The sequence below is a fragment of the Natrix helvetica genome (assembly GCF_964273705.1).
Source record: "Natrix helvetica genome assembly, chromosome: 2".
NCBI classification, from domain to species: domain Eukaryota; kingdom Metazoa; phylum Chordata; class Lepidosauria; order Squamata; family Natricidae; genus Natrix; species Natrix helvetica.
Genome location: NC_138552.1, coordinates 130,938,839 through 130,954,165, shown reverse-complemented (window position 1 = coordinate 130,954,165; position 15,327 = coordinate 130,938,839). Strand labels below are relative to the sequence as shown.

General features: G+C 37.5%; 1 protein-coding gene across 3 annotated transcripts in view; it reads left to right on the top strand.

The window, feature by feature from the left end:
- The window catches only part of PCSK2 (proprotein convertase subtilisin/kexin type 2), a 160,621-nt gene that overhangs the window by 67,153 nt on the left and 78,141 nt on the right, over positions 1-15,327 (top strand). For all 3 annotated transcript variants that reach the window (XM_081942090.1, XM_081942091.1, XM_081942089.1), the window contains exon 6: positions 12,994-13,070. In XM_081942090.1, the coding sequence (XP_081798216.1) occupies positions 12,994-13,070 (77 nt within the window). The remainder of the gene's footprint in view (positions 1-12,993; positions 13,071-15,327) is intronic.

Genomic DNA, 15,327 nt, shown 5'->3' with positions numbered 1-15,327 from the left:
TGCACGCAATAGGTGACATTTACAACTGCCCTTTTGAATTTCCTTTGGCAGCACAACGTATACAACACAATGTGACAGAATACATAATGGGCTATTTTAAACAGAGGTGACCAGAGAGCAGAGCATAGTTAAGATGACTTTTAGTTACACTCGCTGGATGGGGAGAATGGAGTTTCCACTTTGTCTATCGTTGGCTGGAAACATTTGATTCTAATGAAAGAGATTCAATAGAGAGATCTGAAGAACATCATCAGAAAGCGAGATTACTTATGTATAGTCCTTCAATAAGAAGGAATATCAAACAGTAGACTGAATGGAGAAGGTTTAGATTATTTTCAAAATACCTAGTATGACTGGGACAAATACCGGGGGTGAGCTAGATGGACCAATGGCATGGCTTTGCAAGTTGGTGACTGCATTCCCCCATTGAATTAAGCCATAATCATTTATTGAATAAGAGATAAATAGTGAAATTCATACATTTATTATACATATTTATTTATGAAATTGAGCCAATCACCTGAAAGCAGACAGACTCTAGCCAGCTTATAGAATATAAATTCATAATGTGCATTAAAACAGCAAGTAGAGATAAAAGACTAAAATTATAGAATTATGAAAGATAGACCATCTGGGTAAGCTTATTCCTAAACACCTTACAGAAGGACCATGTTTCTACCTGCTTCTGAAAGGTCATAAGGATGGGGTTCATTTGTCCTTCAGAAGGCAACTGTGAGCCCTAAGTAGACCCGGTAAGGAAAAAGGCATTAAAAGAATTAGTGAAACTCTACTTCATTGTTCATTGTAATAAGAGACACAGTGGCTCAGTGGCTTAGACGCTGAGCTTGTCGATCAGAAAGGTCAGCAGTTCAGCATTTGAATCCCTAGCACCCGATAACGGAGTGAGCTCCCGTTACTTGTCCCAGCTTCTGCCAACCTAACACTTTGAAATCACATAAAAATGCAAGTAGAAAAATAGGGGAAGGTAACAGCGTTCCATGCGCCTTCGGCATTTAGTCACTCCAGCCACATGACCATGGAAACATCTTTGGACAGCACTAGCTCTTTGGCTTTGAAACTGAAATGAGCACCGCCCCCTAGAGTCGGGAATAACTAGCACATACAGTATATGCGAGGGGAACCTTTACCTTTATGTTACTTCATTGTTGCAGGCTAAGTTAAAAGAATTTTGAAAGCCAAAAGATTTTTCTCTGCCCCCCTCTTATACTAAAGAGAATCAATGTGGGATCATCTTGAATTTCATTCTCTGTCTCTCTTTCTTCCCAGTGCTAAGCTGTTCTTCATGCAAGTCTTCTTGCATGCCTTAATTTGGGCATATCCTGAGTGGTGGTGGTGGGGTCTAATGGAGCAATTTATAAATCCTTGAGAATGAAGTTTGGGCTTGCCACTGCTGAAATACTTGTGGAAAACAATGGAGTCTGGTTGGGTTTTGTTTTTGTTTGGGTGAGGGTAATAACATTATTTGAGACTGGGGAAAGGAACAGTTGGGTCAAACAATTTAAAATGGTATCACACTAAACTACAACCTAAACAATCATTATGAGTTCATCTAATGTGAGAATCCAAGTGGTGTCTACCAATTATTTTTCCTAACTGAAACTGCTTCTGTCACAACAATCATTCTGGAGAGATGCAGCATGAAATCTTTCTCTTCCATCTTTTTGACATTTTTCTGCCCAACAAGAACCAACTTCAGAATGTTGGGAAAGTAATATGCAAGGCATCCTTCAACCATTGGGACAGATCAACTTCCCAGGTTCAGTTAAGAAGAAGCTTATGATTATTACTTGAAGAAAATCAAGCAGGTTTCATGAGAAATGTTCGGATAAGAATAAGAGACAGAAGATTTCGAGAACATCCAAAACTTTAAGTGGACGGGGAAAAAAACTGAATGCAATATAGATGTCCATACTTTGGTAAAACTACCATAGCCTCTTTAAACTGAAAAGATGCACAGCTAAGCCATCTTTTTTTTAAAAAAAACCTGACCCAGTTGTTGACTAACACAGCCATTTACATTTCTCCCTATATCCCAATTCTGTGGCATTGTGAAAAGCTTCAGTAATGTCCATCAACCTGTTGACCCTTGGAGTACCATTTGTTTCTACCTTCTCTGCCTAGAAAATGTGCAACTGCCTAAGAAGAGGACAAAGAACGAGTTCCACAATGGGCATTTTGTGCATGGTCTCTTCAAACCTAGAATGAGCTAGGGTCAAGGAGAGATGAATGTCATATACATCACATCATCTGAATGAATTGAAACCACTTTAGATGAGGATTCTCTTTCCTTCTTCTCCTTCTCAGTTTTTCTTGAATCAACACCAGACTGAACCTGAGTTAGCATCCAAACCTAAGTGCATTCAAATTGTCCAGCAAGGTGGGAGATATCAGGGACAAGATTTCTAATCCAACTAGGTAATGAAACCTCTCTATTAGAAAACTAATATTTATTTTCTAGCTCCTCTATCTTTCACTAGGACAATTTGTCAATGCCTTGGGAGGGGAGAGAATCCTGAAGAAATTTAAGTCAGGAAAATCATCCAGCTGACAGCTTGAAATTAAAGTGTTATCTAAAGTAACAGCTGGAGGAACAATGAGAAAAAGCTTCCCTGCTATACTGCACAATATAAGTGCTGTTGTATTCATGTTGTATAATTGACTTTCAGTTATTGTCTCAGTTGCACTTGCTCATTTATTGGAAGCAGCTCCTGATAACCAAAAACTAAAAATGCTGAGATAAACCAGCACAATTGATATCTGCAGCAGATAGCATATTCCCATCAGTGCAATTACCCCAAAATTAGTCTGTTCCATCTAATTTGCTTCAGATGGGGGGGAAATTCTGAAACCAGAATGCAACCCTATGCATTTCTTTCATTGAAATTTTGCAATGATTTACAGTTATATCCAAGTTGCCTTTAGCACAAATAATTAATATCCCAGTCTGATTATTTTCATACCTTTTGGTTTGGTGGAACAATGGCTGTTTTGGAAAAAATAAAACAACATGGCCTACATAAAGGCTTAAAAGCTGTAAAGAACCGGATACTGGCCTTTTATAGTGGCATCTGGATTATTAATATTTTAATCAGACCATTTATTTGTTTCTTCATTTTAGTGAATCAATTTTATCTTGAAAATGAGAGAATATTCCTGCTGGGTGTAAGTGTTAATTAATATATTTTGACTGATGCCATATGACTTACCTTCCTTGGCCATTTTCATAAGAAAAACACTAAAAAAACCTTCAGGTTAAGAACTTTTTATATGCCTTTTGAAGACTAAAAGCACTAAATAGACATTCAGCTGTTGCTATTCTGCATTGATTAAGGATGCATAATCGGGCATCTAGTGCAAGCTCAGCCCAGAACAGGAGCTTGAAGGGATCATCTTGACATTTTCCCCATCCCACTAGTTAGTTTTAATTCACTTATATAACTTCAAGGTGGAGGTGGCTCGGCAGTTCAAAACCTGTGAGTATGAGCTGAATGACTGAATGAGCTCCCATCAATTTGTCTCAGCTCTTGCCTACCTAGCAGTTCGAAAACATGCCAAATGTAAGTAGATAATAGGTATCATTTTGCTGGGAAAATAACAGGGACATTAAAGGAGCCATCTCAGGTGATGGATAAAGGTGGTGTTACCAGCTGATCCTTTCAACTTAGAAGAGCCTTGGTATGTGCTTCCAAAACAAATGTAGTAAGAATAGTAGTAGCTAGAAAAGAAAACATTGGGTGTCAGATTGAGGGACAGATTATGTCTTTGAAGGTAGGGTAAATTAAAAGTGTGTCCCAAAAATGGCTTAAGGAAGAGACAAATATGGTTATCTTCTCTCTGAATCATTTGCAAAGGATTTGGGTGACTCTGGGCTCATTACTCTTTCAGCCCAATCCATGCCTCAGGATTGTTATGGGGAAAAAAGACAGGAGTACTATCTATGCTGTCTTGAGCTTCTTCAGGAAAGATGGAATGAAAATGCAGCTGTTACAATACACACAAGGTTTTACAAGGATATTTGGAAGATAGCATCATGGTTAACTGGTTGGGGAAGATCAGGGTTTATATCAATACTAAAGAAAAGTGATTCAACTAACCTACATGAATGCCATTTCAGCAATGATTAGTCACCAGCCTGAGGACAAGATGCTAGATTTTTGAGAACTATCTCAAAAATCACTATGAGTCAATATTGACTTGATGGCAAATAACAACATCAAATGTGTATTTTATCCAACACAAGGAAATGGGATTCAGCAAGTTCTCTAAAAATGAATTAATGACACCAGTGTCAACAGTTGCAGACAATGACCTGAATTATTGATAGTGTTTATTTTAAGTGTCTTCTCCTAAAAAAAATTCATCAGCTTTCTCCAATGTGCTGCTCAATGTCACATAGTTTACCGAATAAGATAACCATCTATGATAGCTGTGTCTTTGCTTAGACCTTTCCTTTTGTAGTGTTCAAGGTATTGATTGAAGGTTGAACAGGGGGGAAATGCTGCATATTCTGAAAACTGTATCTCTACCAAAAAGGTTTTACATTGATAAAACTTGCCTCGACTTTCAAAAGTAGATTTTTTTTGGTGAATTTTTACCAAAGTTTTTATGTCAACAAGCCACAGTAACCTCAGAAGAAGAGAGGTACAGTAAGCCTGAGATAGGCAATACGTTTTGCAAAAAATATATATGTGGAATTGAACTAATAAATTAGCATCTTGATTGCTAGCTTCTTTCTGCAGGCAGGAGTTCTTATATCTGAATATTCATTTTTAAAAAACAGTATCTGTAAAACTAGCATTCGGAAGGAAGCTAGGTAAAAGGATGCTGCTAGAGGATTACTATCTTGAAAAAATACATGATTTTTGGTTTTATGCACTTGTTTGAAGCACAGATAGTCCTCAACTTACAGCCATTCATTTCACAATTGTTCCAAATTACAATGGCACTGAACAAAGTGACCGTTGACCATTGCTCACACTTACGATTGTCCCTATGGTCGCAGGATCAAAATTTGGCCCTTGACAATGGCCATGCATTTACAATGCAACCTTCCCAGCTGACTTCTCATGTGCAAAGTCAAGGGGAGAAGCCAGATTTGCTTAACAATAACATGATTCACTTCACAGCTGCAGTGATTTCCAGCCATGGCAAAAAAAGTTGCAAAATCAGGCACAACTCTTTCAACAACTGCTTTGCTTAGCAATGAAGTTCTAGCCTCAATCGTGGTTGTAATAGTCTTCTTGTATTTGTTTTGCCTATTTTCTCAAGATGGCCTATCACCCATCCCGCCCTATGGAATATCATTTCCTCTGGGTTGTATTTGGCTTCAACTCTATTCTCCTTTAGAAAAGCTGTAAAACCTTGGCTTTTCAAACAGGCTACAAGCCAGGGTGATAGGTCTTCTCACATGATTGATGATGAGTGGTTGGAATTATCTTGTTTATATATTTCCCTAACTAGCACATTGACATTCATGCATTGGTTGTATCTTCTTATGGTGTATCTTTTATACAGTACCTTCAACCTTGTTGAATTAAAATTTATATTTACCGACAAAGAAATAAAGGGAGACTAGTATAGATCTATTTCAAGCTATTTAGCTCTCATCAGCTAGCCACACCCTTCCCAGAAGAGTATGGGTAGCTAATGAGAACTAAATAGCTTGAAATAGATCTATATTATTCTCCCTTTATTTCTTTGCGGGAAATATAAAATTTAACATGAAAATAGTTTGTAGCGAAAGCAGCTGCCTGCAAAAGCTTCTGGATTGGGGCTGAAAGACAAAAGTGGAAGCAGTATGCTCGGTCCCATAATTGGATAGACCAGGTTGCCCTGATTAAAAAACACTTATTATTTGGTAATTAAAATTAATCAGTTTTGGACTACCATCTTTTTAAAATAAGGAAATGTACCATCTTACTGGCTTGCTCTGAAATACACACTCACCCATATTTGTCCAGGGACAAGAGGGTACATTTAACAAAGACATTCTTTCTTCTCTGTGCTTTAAATTCCATGAATTATAAATTATTATTTTTCTAAGAGGAGTTTTTCTTTTGATCATTAAAATATCAGCATAATGTATTCCATGGTTCACTTTTTAGTTCATAGTACTCACACAAAGCCATTAATTTTGTCAGGCAAAACCTCTCTGAGATAAAAGACATTCTGGAGGGAATAATAATGCTCTTCTACAATGAAGAAAAAAACATTTATTATAAAAAATGAACATGAGGAGAACAGCTGTGGGTTTTGTGCTGATCAACTGTTGGGGGAAAGATTGAATGAAATCAGACTGTGGTGGAGAAGAATGCTAGCTGCAGAACTTTATGCATGTCAACTGAGAAATGTGTGCTGTTAGTTGCAAAGTCTGACCCATCACAAACCCATGGACTATGTTCCTCCAGGCCTTCCTGTCCTCTACCATTCCCTGAAGTCATTTAAGCTCATGTCTATTGCTTCGGTGACTCCATCCAGCCACCTCATTCTCTCTTGTCCCCTTCTTCTTTTGTCTCAATCATTCCCAGCATTAGGCTCTTCTCCAGTGAGTCCTTCCTTCTCATTAGGTGGCCAAAGTATTTGAGTTTCATCTTCAGGATCTGGCCTTCTAAAGAGCAGACAGGGTTGATCTCCTCTAGGATTGACCGGTTTGATCCCCTTGCAGTCCAAGGGACTCGCCGGAGTCTTCTCCAGCACCATACTTCAAAGGCTTTGTGTACCAATCTGGGTATCAATCCTCAAACATTTTCTTCCCCATCCGTAGAGATGGTGGGGTTGGGTGCAGCAAAATATGACATCACTTTGGAGGAGGAGGAAGACATAGGACAAAAAAAAAGAATGTATGTGAAATGCTTCAGATTTAGTTCTAAACAGAACATGCAGAACATCCCAAATGCTTCCTTTTCCTGGGATTGCATGTGGCCCTTTTGAAAAGTTGTAAGTAGGTGCTACATTCCTGCCTCCAAGTATTTTTAAGCACCTTTTTGGAATCATATCAAAAGAACTTAATTGTTCCTTGCTGGATCAGAATACAGGTGAAAGGAAAATTTTTGTCCAGTTGGCCAAAAATAGAAATTAAATCCCTGGAACTTGGAAATGAAGTTCAGATCTTGCAAAGATGTACAAAGTATTCCTTTAGGAAAACTACACACCAGGGAAATGGAAGTAAAATGAATAGACATGTGTTCAATGCAGGAGATTTTCATCCAGTCATCCCTATTGGTTGCCCATGTATTATGATCTTCAGCTACAGATATTCAGAATGGAAACTTGGGTGCTGTATACATTTACAGGTTTTAATTTCCCCAAGAATGCACACAGAACTAGTTCTTCTTTCTCAGCTGTAGTCTTCCTATAATAATAAATAATAAATCATTTCTGAAAATGTTGCATGGACATGCAAGAAAAGTACATGGACTTCTCTAGGCAATAGCCAGGAGTCAAGATACAATGTTTATAGTATTGTATATAGAATGTATATAGTGTTCTTATGAGCTATGAATATGGGCATTTTTGATTGTGAAGTGATTTTGCTATCAAATTTAGAATATGATTTTAACTTTGAATAATTTCTTTTTGTTTCTTATATTTTGTACTTCACTGTAGGTAGTCACTCCAGCAGAAAGGCAGGATATGGAGTAAAAAAATAAATACTGCTTACATTTTGGATATTTGTTGTTTTGACATAGAACATATTACTCAGAAGTAAAATCAATTGAGTTGAATTATTTATCCTGTGGGAGATTCCATACTAATGCTCATTCAGTACCTTTATTCAATTACTTGCTGCTTATAGTTTCCATTGCTTCAGTGCTAAACTGTTAAATGTCAAAATAATTATCACAAGTTGCTTTAAATATGCCAGACAAAATCCATCTTCTTCTGTATCCAATATAATCTGGTCTTTCTTTGATACCTTTCTAAAGCAACCTAGAAATTAGAGCAATCCCATGCTTATCTACTCAGTAATAAATGCTGCTGAATTCATTTGGAATTTATTCTGTATAAAAACATAGAATTGCTATGTAAAGCACATCATATTTATGGATATCGTAATTCCTTATGATCTATAAAATACACCCCCTAAAATCAGAGTAAACAAAGAAGCATAGTCCAATGTACTTGTACTATGAAATAAATTGTTTAAACCATATACAAATGTGGAAGTAATATATATTCAAGAATGTTTAAAGTAACAAATATAATACATTTTTATAATTCAATATGATTACATTTCACAAAATGGATGTTTTTAAAAGGCATTCATCCCCCCCCCCCCATTTCTGAATGTCATTATACCTAAAGGTGAAATGAATTGCATGTTGGATACAAGTTTTACAAATGTACACCCAATAAATAAGATCCCATAGTTTTCCTTTGATAGACATTGAATACCTAACCTATCCATCAGCCAAGAATGTGTCTGAAGATACTAAGTATTTTCTGGTAGTCTTGTTTGGACAAATGTTGCCTCTAGAATGGCTTTTGGACAGAGTCCAGAAACTATATAGGTGGTTAAAAATGAATTTAATCTGGGACGAGATGATGCCTACATGGTATACCATCCCTGCTTTGTGTGTACTGCTTCCAGCTTCTTTTAGAGTCAAGGGTTAGGGTTTTGACCTCTAAGACTATCAGTGATTGACACCTTTTTGATGAAAAAGATTTTCATTTAAATGTTTTCAGGGTGGAAGTAGGACCATTTTCAGACATGTAAGAGAATGATTTGAGAGTTGTGTTTTGCTTTTTAAATGCAAGAGAGATCCCTTTCTTGGGGTCTACATTGTCATTTTTATCCGCTTCCCTAACTCACAATGGCAGTAAACTGCTGTCTGTTTTCAGCAATTCTAGCCAGAAGGTTACCAAACAGGAGCTGTGGTTGCAAGCTGCTTATCTCTGACAGAAAGGAAAGCCATCTAGGTCAATGTCAATTAGCCTTGAGGGTAAAAGAAGCATGATTTTACTTGAGTTCGGCTTTGAAAATCAAAGGACAAGGCAATTTAGTTTGAGCCAAATTGGGTTTAGAAATTCAATGAGGGAGGGAGTTAAGTCTCAAGGCTCGCTACTGCTTCATTTTTTTTTGGCAGAATGGGATGAAAATGACAGGATTGATAGATGCTTTATAGAAAATTAGCTCTACTCACCTTCAGCTGAATAGCCTCCAAGGTTTAGATTCAATATCATTCAAAAGATTCCCCAGAACCACTTTTAAGACAAAGTATCAGGGCTGAGAAAAGCACAGTGGTCTTGAAATTATCCAACAAAGGAGGTCTCTTTGTCTCCGTTGAGGGACCGCTACAGGATTTGGGTCTGGCTAGTCTAAAGAAAAGAAGAAATTGAGGAGACGTGATAGCAGTATTCCAGTATTTGAGCGGCTGCCACAAAGGAGAGTGAGTCAAATTATTCTCCAGAGCAGCAGAGGGCAGGACAAGAAACAATGGTTGGAATAATCAAAGAGAGAAGCAACCTGAAATTAAGGAGAAACTTCCTAACAGTGAAGACAATTAACCAGTGGAACAGCTTGCCTTCAGAAATCATGGGCACTCCAGCACTGGAGGTTTTTAGGAAGAGACTGGACAGCCACTTGTCTGAAATAGTATAGGTTCTCCTACATGAGCAGGGGTGGGACTAGAAGACCTCTAAGGTCCTATTCTATTCTATTGTGTTCTACTCTATTCTATTCAAAAATAAGAGCTTTCAGAATTTAAGAATTTAAAAAGCAAACTTTAACTCCACAGCCCAAATCACTTCATCAAAACAAATCTTCATGGTTGTACAATCCCTATTTGTTTCCCTGCATTGAAATAAACCTGTTAATCTGCATAGATAGATTGATTAAAATGAAGCTTCACCAAAGCAAAACACATCTTTGAAGCTCCGCGGCAGTCTAATAGCTTCTCTCTATTGCATGCTCTAAAGTTATATATATATGAAAAAAGGCTCTCCTGTCTGTGACTTTTTTTCTGAAATTTGAAGGGTAGCTACTAGAGCGAGAACCATTGTGATAGTGGACCCTTGATGAAGAATTATTCTCCCAGATAATTTTGCAGTTTCTATGGACTCTTCAGTGCAGTCATTCAATTGTGAAGTCATCAGGACTGTAGTTGAAACTGTAGATACTTCCACCTTGACATGCATGCATCCATCCTGGCATGCAATTCATAGGGACAGATTGAAATTGAAGAAAACTCCCAAGATATACACTTACTTCTTTGAAGGAAAAACTACTTCATCGCTTCAATCAGTTCAACAATCACTCGGCTAGAAAATCTGCCAGATATGGGTTCAATTTATTTATTTATTTAATTTGTCAACAAGTACAAGGAAACAAGTATGAAAACACATGAAAAAATGACACAAATAAATGAATATACAAAACATAGCCATAAACTACAAAAAATGAGTACATATAAATGGGGACAGTAGGCACACTGGTGTGCTTATGCATTCCCCTTTAGAGACCTCTTAAGAAATGTGTAAGGTCCACGGTAAACAGCTTAAGGTAAAAGGTATGGGGGTTAGAGGAATTAAAAACAGGATCAAGTAGGGTTTTCCACACATTTACTACTCTATTGCTGAAATAGTTTTGCCTGCAATCAATAATAATAATAATAATAATAAAAATTTATTTGTTAGCCGCACCCTCTCCCGAAGGACTCGGGGCGGCGTACAATAAAAACACATAAAATACAAATATAGACAATACATACACAAAAATATAGACGTATACGTGGAGGAGGTAGACAGATAAATGGAGATAGAATTAAAATTACAATTTAAAATCCCCTAAGTAAAATTACAAGATTAAAAACCCGTCAGGAGCAATATGATCAAACTATGGTTGAGCCAGGCCAGCTACTTGGAAAAGGTGGATCTTGAGCTTTGCACGGAAGGAGCGGAGGTCAGAGGTAGTCCTAATATCCGGGGGGAGGTCATTCCACAGGGCTGGGCCCGCCACAGAGAAGGCTCTGCTCCTAGGCGCTGCCCCCCGACACTGTCTGGTGGACGGCACCTGGAGAAGTCCCTCTCTGTGTGAGCGAATTGGTCGCAGGGATGTATGGGGCAGGATACGATCCCGCAAGTAGCTAGGTCCTGTGCCATGGCACATCAAGATTAGAATGGATTACATTACATTGTATTGTATTGTAAATGCAAGTAGATAAATAGGTACCACATTCCACATTAAGTTTGTATCTATTGATAGCCCTTGTGTTATTGCAGTTGAAGTAAAAGTAGTCATTAACAGGTAGGACGTTACCTACCTTCCATTTCTCGGCCTTCATTCAGTTCATCATTGCTATGGAATGGCGTATGGAAATTAACTCCTGATTAAGAGAAAGGACAGATAGAAGTATTCATATGGACTTCACCATGCTCCAGATCTCTGGGTGACCATCCCCAATGATGAATTGTGTGGGTTTGTTTTTTCATTCCTGTCTGGCTTTTTTTTTTGGGGGGGGGGGTCATTTTCACCATTTTTTATTCTTCATTTTTGTTTAGTTTTGCATTTCTTGTTTTTAGTGTTTTTATTTAGTAGGGAATACCCTATTCAAATATCGTGTTATCAGACCAAAAACTACCATGGTCACCTCCTAATTACTATCCTGCTCATAAAATTGGAACCGTCATTATACTTAGATTTCCATCTTCCAACCCATTTAGTCAGAGTATCCCAGTGTCAAGGATTTTCCTAGAATCAACATGGTAGCAGACTATGGTTTTAAACACTGATAAGGACACCAAAGCTATTTTTGTGAAATATCCTGGTGGGAAACCAAGCTGACATGGACCGATATGAAACAAGAAGCTTGCCAGTCACAATGGGCACATGTCCACACATGTACCACATTGTCATATTTCTGTATTAAAATCATTCAAATGTCTTAATAAAAAAAGTTCTAACCAGCTATCCGAAACATATAAGAAATAAGGCAAATAACTTTTCCTAGAATGGGAGAATTCAAAGGGTTTGCAGGCAAAAATACAGGGTATCACACACCTTAAGTGAAAACTGAGAGTAATTTATGAACTAAGAGCTTAAATTTGGCACAAATCTGTCATTGGTTAAGAGGAAAATGCCAGCAAATCAAAGGTAGATTTAATTTCCTCTAGTCTGCTGAAATTCTTACTATGAATAATACGTGTTTCTTTTTAATTCGTTATTCACAAACACTTCTGCCTCTAGTGAAATCAAATGTATAAATTTAATTATACATATTTGGTCATTTGTTTTCTCTATTGTTTATGTCACTACAATCACATTGGAAAGCATATGGGCTCATTCTTTGTAAAAAAAAAAAACTTTAATGGAGGTGTTCAAAATAGAGGGGAAAGATTTGACTTTTTTGGGCAAAGAGAGACAGAAAGGGAAATACTGGCCTCACCCCCTCCCCACCCTCATTAGTGCCCTGACAAAAGTAGATAACAGGTCCAGCTGGATTCAATCATGGATTACTATCAAAAAGAGGAAACCTCTTTGTACCAAGCTCCTTTGCCAGCCTTAGCCCACATAATCTGCCATGAAATGTAGGGCTTCAGGTAGCAGGCTCATAAATAATTCTTTCTGTGATCCTATCCTTGGAGAACTGAATAGAAGAACTAATATTGGCATGCAAAGTTTGGATGCTGTAACTGAGATTTGGTTTCTTCTAAAATGTCTGTAGGATTTAATGTAGGGCCCAAAGGAATTCTTCGAACTAAAAGTTATGGTAGCGGCTGACCTTTGCTTTCTAGTATATTACCTTCCCTCTCTCCCTCTCCCCCCCCCCTTTCTGTTTAATAATAATTTAAAAAGTTATTCTGAATGAATGATCAGGTGAATTAAAAATAAGAGCCTGTCAGGGTATATACATTGGGCCAGATGAAATACAAATTATACCCAAGCTGAAAATAAGTTTCTTAACTATTCATGCTTTTCTTGACTGCAATCAGTCATATATGTGGTATTAACCATTTTTATTATTTGTTTCCCAGAATGCTCAAGCCAGCTATGATTTTAGCAGTAATGATCCATATCCATATCCCCGCTATACAGATGATTGGTTTAACAGGTAAGAAATTGATTCAAATCCCTTGCTTGTCAGGAATTTGTCACCCTATTCAGACTTTTACTGACCTGGAGGAATGGTTCAAGACCACTGTTCCACAACCTCTACAAACTTCATATTTTATGAAGTCAACGTTCAAGTCAAGATTCATAGACCCATTATTATGTGGTTTTTAGCTTAGCTTATGGTCTGAATTCAGCCATTGTGAGCTCTGTGCATTGTAATGTAATGTATGGGTTGAATCTAGTTTGGCTTAATGGATAACTCATGTCTATGGAGATTCTCAGTCATCCAGGTCATAGTTGTCTCAAAGATGCTTTTTTAAAAGGCAACTGGACTGTGTTTTTTCCTTGAGGTAGAAGATGTTTCACTTCCCATCCAAGAAGCTTCATCAGTTCTGACTAGATGGTGGTGGTGGGGTGGGGAAATGGAAGGATTAGTTCAGACAACTCATTATTTGAGACAACTCATGTCTTAATGCTATGGGTAAATCCAGTCAACATCTCACTATTCGTGTAGGTGCTGGAGACTAAAAGTTCTTTCCTTTCCTTAAAAACATGAGTTATTAGGAAAAAGAGATGCTCATGTGATTTGATATCCATGGTAAGAACTGAAATGAGATATTGCATTATAGTATTGGTATGATGAGAAAGAAAACAGCATTTGTGCCTTCACTACATAAAGCTTTGGGCTTGCCTAGGAAAGTTTGTAGCCAAGGATCTCCCTTTTTGCAAAAAGAAAAAAGAAAAAAAGAAAGGGCACAAGCGAGCCAACATTCTCACATGGAATACCTGGGCCTGCAATCAATTTTAATTTCTGTATTGAACCCAGTCTGTTTACTCTTGAATTTTACCAGACTGCCAAGGTAAGGTGTACTTGATCTATAATTGCTTATAAACAATGGATCCAGGCTTCATTGGAATCTCAGTCCTAGATCTCTGAGCACTCTGGGAAGGCATATTAATTCTTTCTATAAAATCCACTTAACTTAATTGGACCAAGCTTATATTATCCTTTCTTTCCACTTAAAAAAAATTCTTTCAAAGAAATATAAACATGCACTTAGAAATCACATCCTCTAGCATGGACAGTTTTCCCCTGGATAAATCAGAAGCTCACAAGCCAACAGTGTCTTTGCTTTCAAGAGAAGGTGGCAGGAATCTCTTCGATTCATTTATCTACTCCTGTCACAGATTGTAGAAAAAGTGGAAATATCTTTCTTACATTTCCATGCAGCATTTCGTGGAGAATTGCTCGGAGGTACTGGCTAAATGCCAAATTAATTAGCAATTGCATAGGTATTTTTAATCAATCTCCTAACAAGAAAAGAAGTCAAACATTTGCTATCTACTGAAGTTCTGATCTTGTTAGTCTTATGGGACAAAAGGTAATATTTACATGAATGTATGCTTTCTTTTCCATGAAAGTAATCAAAAACATTAAGCAGTTTATGGATAACCTGAGCTCCTTCATCTGATTTAGATTAATATAGACCCAACAATCTCATACCATTGAGCATGTTGATTGTGGGAAATTAAAATCTAAAATATCTGGAGGGCACCAGATTGCTGGTGCTAGTTTAGATTTTGCAGCCCTGATCTGAAAGTTTTAACAAAAGATGATTTTGGATCAATCAGTATGTGTGTCTTTTTGTTGTCTAGGTTAGAATGTAACTTTAAAATGACAGGTGATTCCATGAGGCTATTAACTTGTGTTCTAAGGTAGACTGCTTAATATTACACTGTTAATTCAGGGAGAAAAGTATGAGAGAAGAGTAATATTTCTCTAACACCATAATCAATTCTACTCTAGGGGAAATCAGAATTATAAATGAAATGAGTAGAAAAATTATATATATATAATTTTTTTGGTTTTGTTGTATTCGGGTCTTTTCCCGTGTAAGGTTGAGATTGTCTTTGCAACGTTTCGGCAGGATCTCACCTGCCATCTTCAAGCTGTGGGCTTAAAATGTGATCGGAGCTGCCGTCTTTCTGTAAGTCTTGGTGGGAGGGGATGGGGTGCTGGCTTTGTTTCAGTAAGTGGAATGATTGGTTGTGTGGTTGTATCATGATTGGTAGATTGGTGCTGATTGGTGCAGGCTGTGTGTGCATTGTTGTTTTGTATTTTAACGGCTTGGGTGGTGGGTGGTGTTCCTTTATTGGCTAGGGCTGGTTTCCAGATGTTTGGTAGGCGGGAGGTATCATCACGTTTGTTCATGCTGTGGGGGTGTTTCTCTATTTCGATGGCTTCCATGATTATT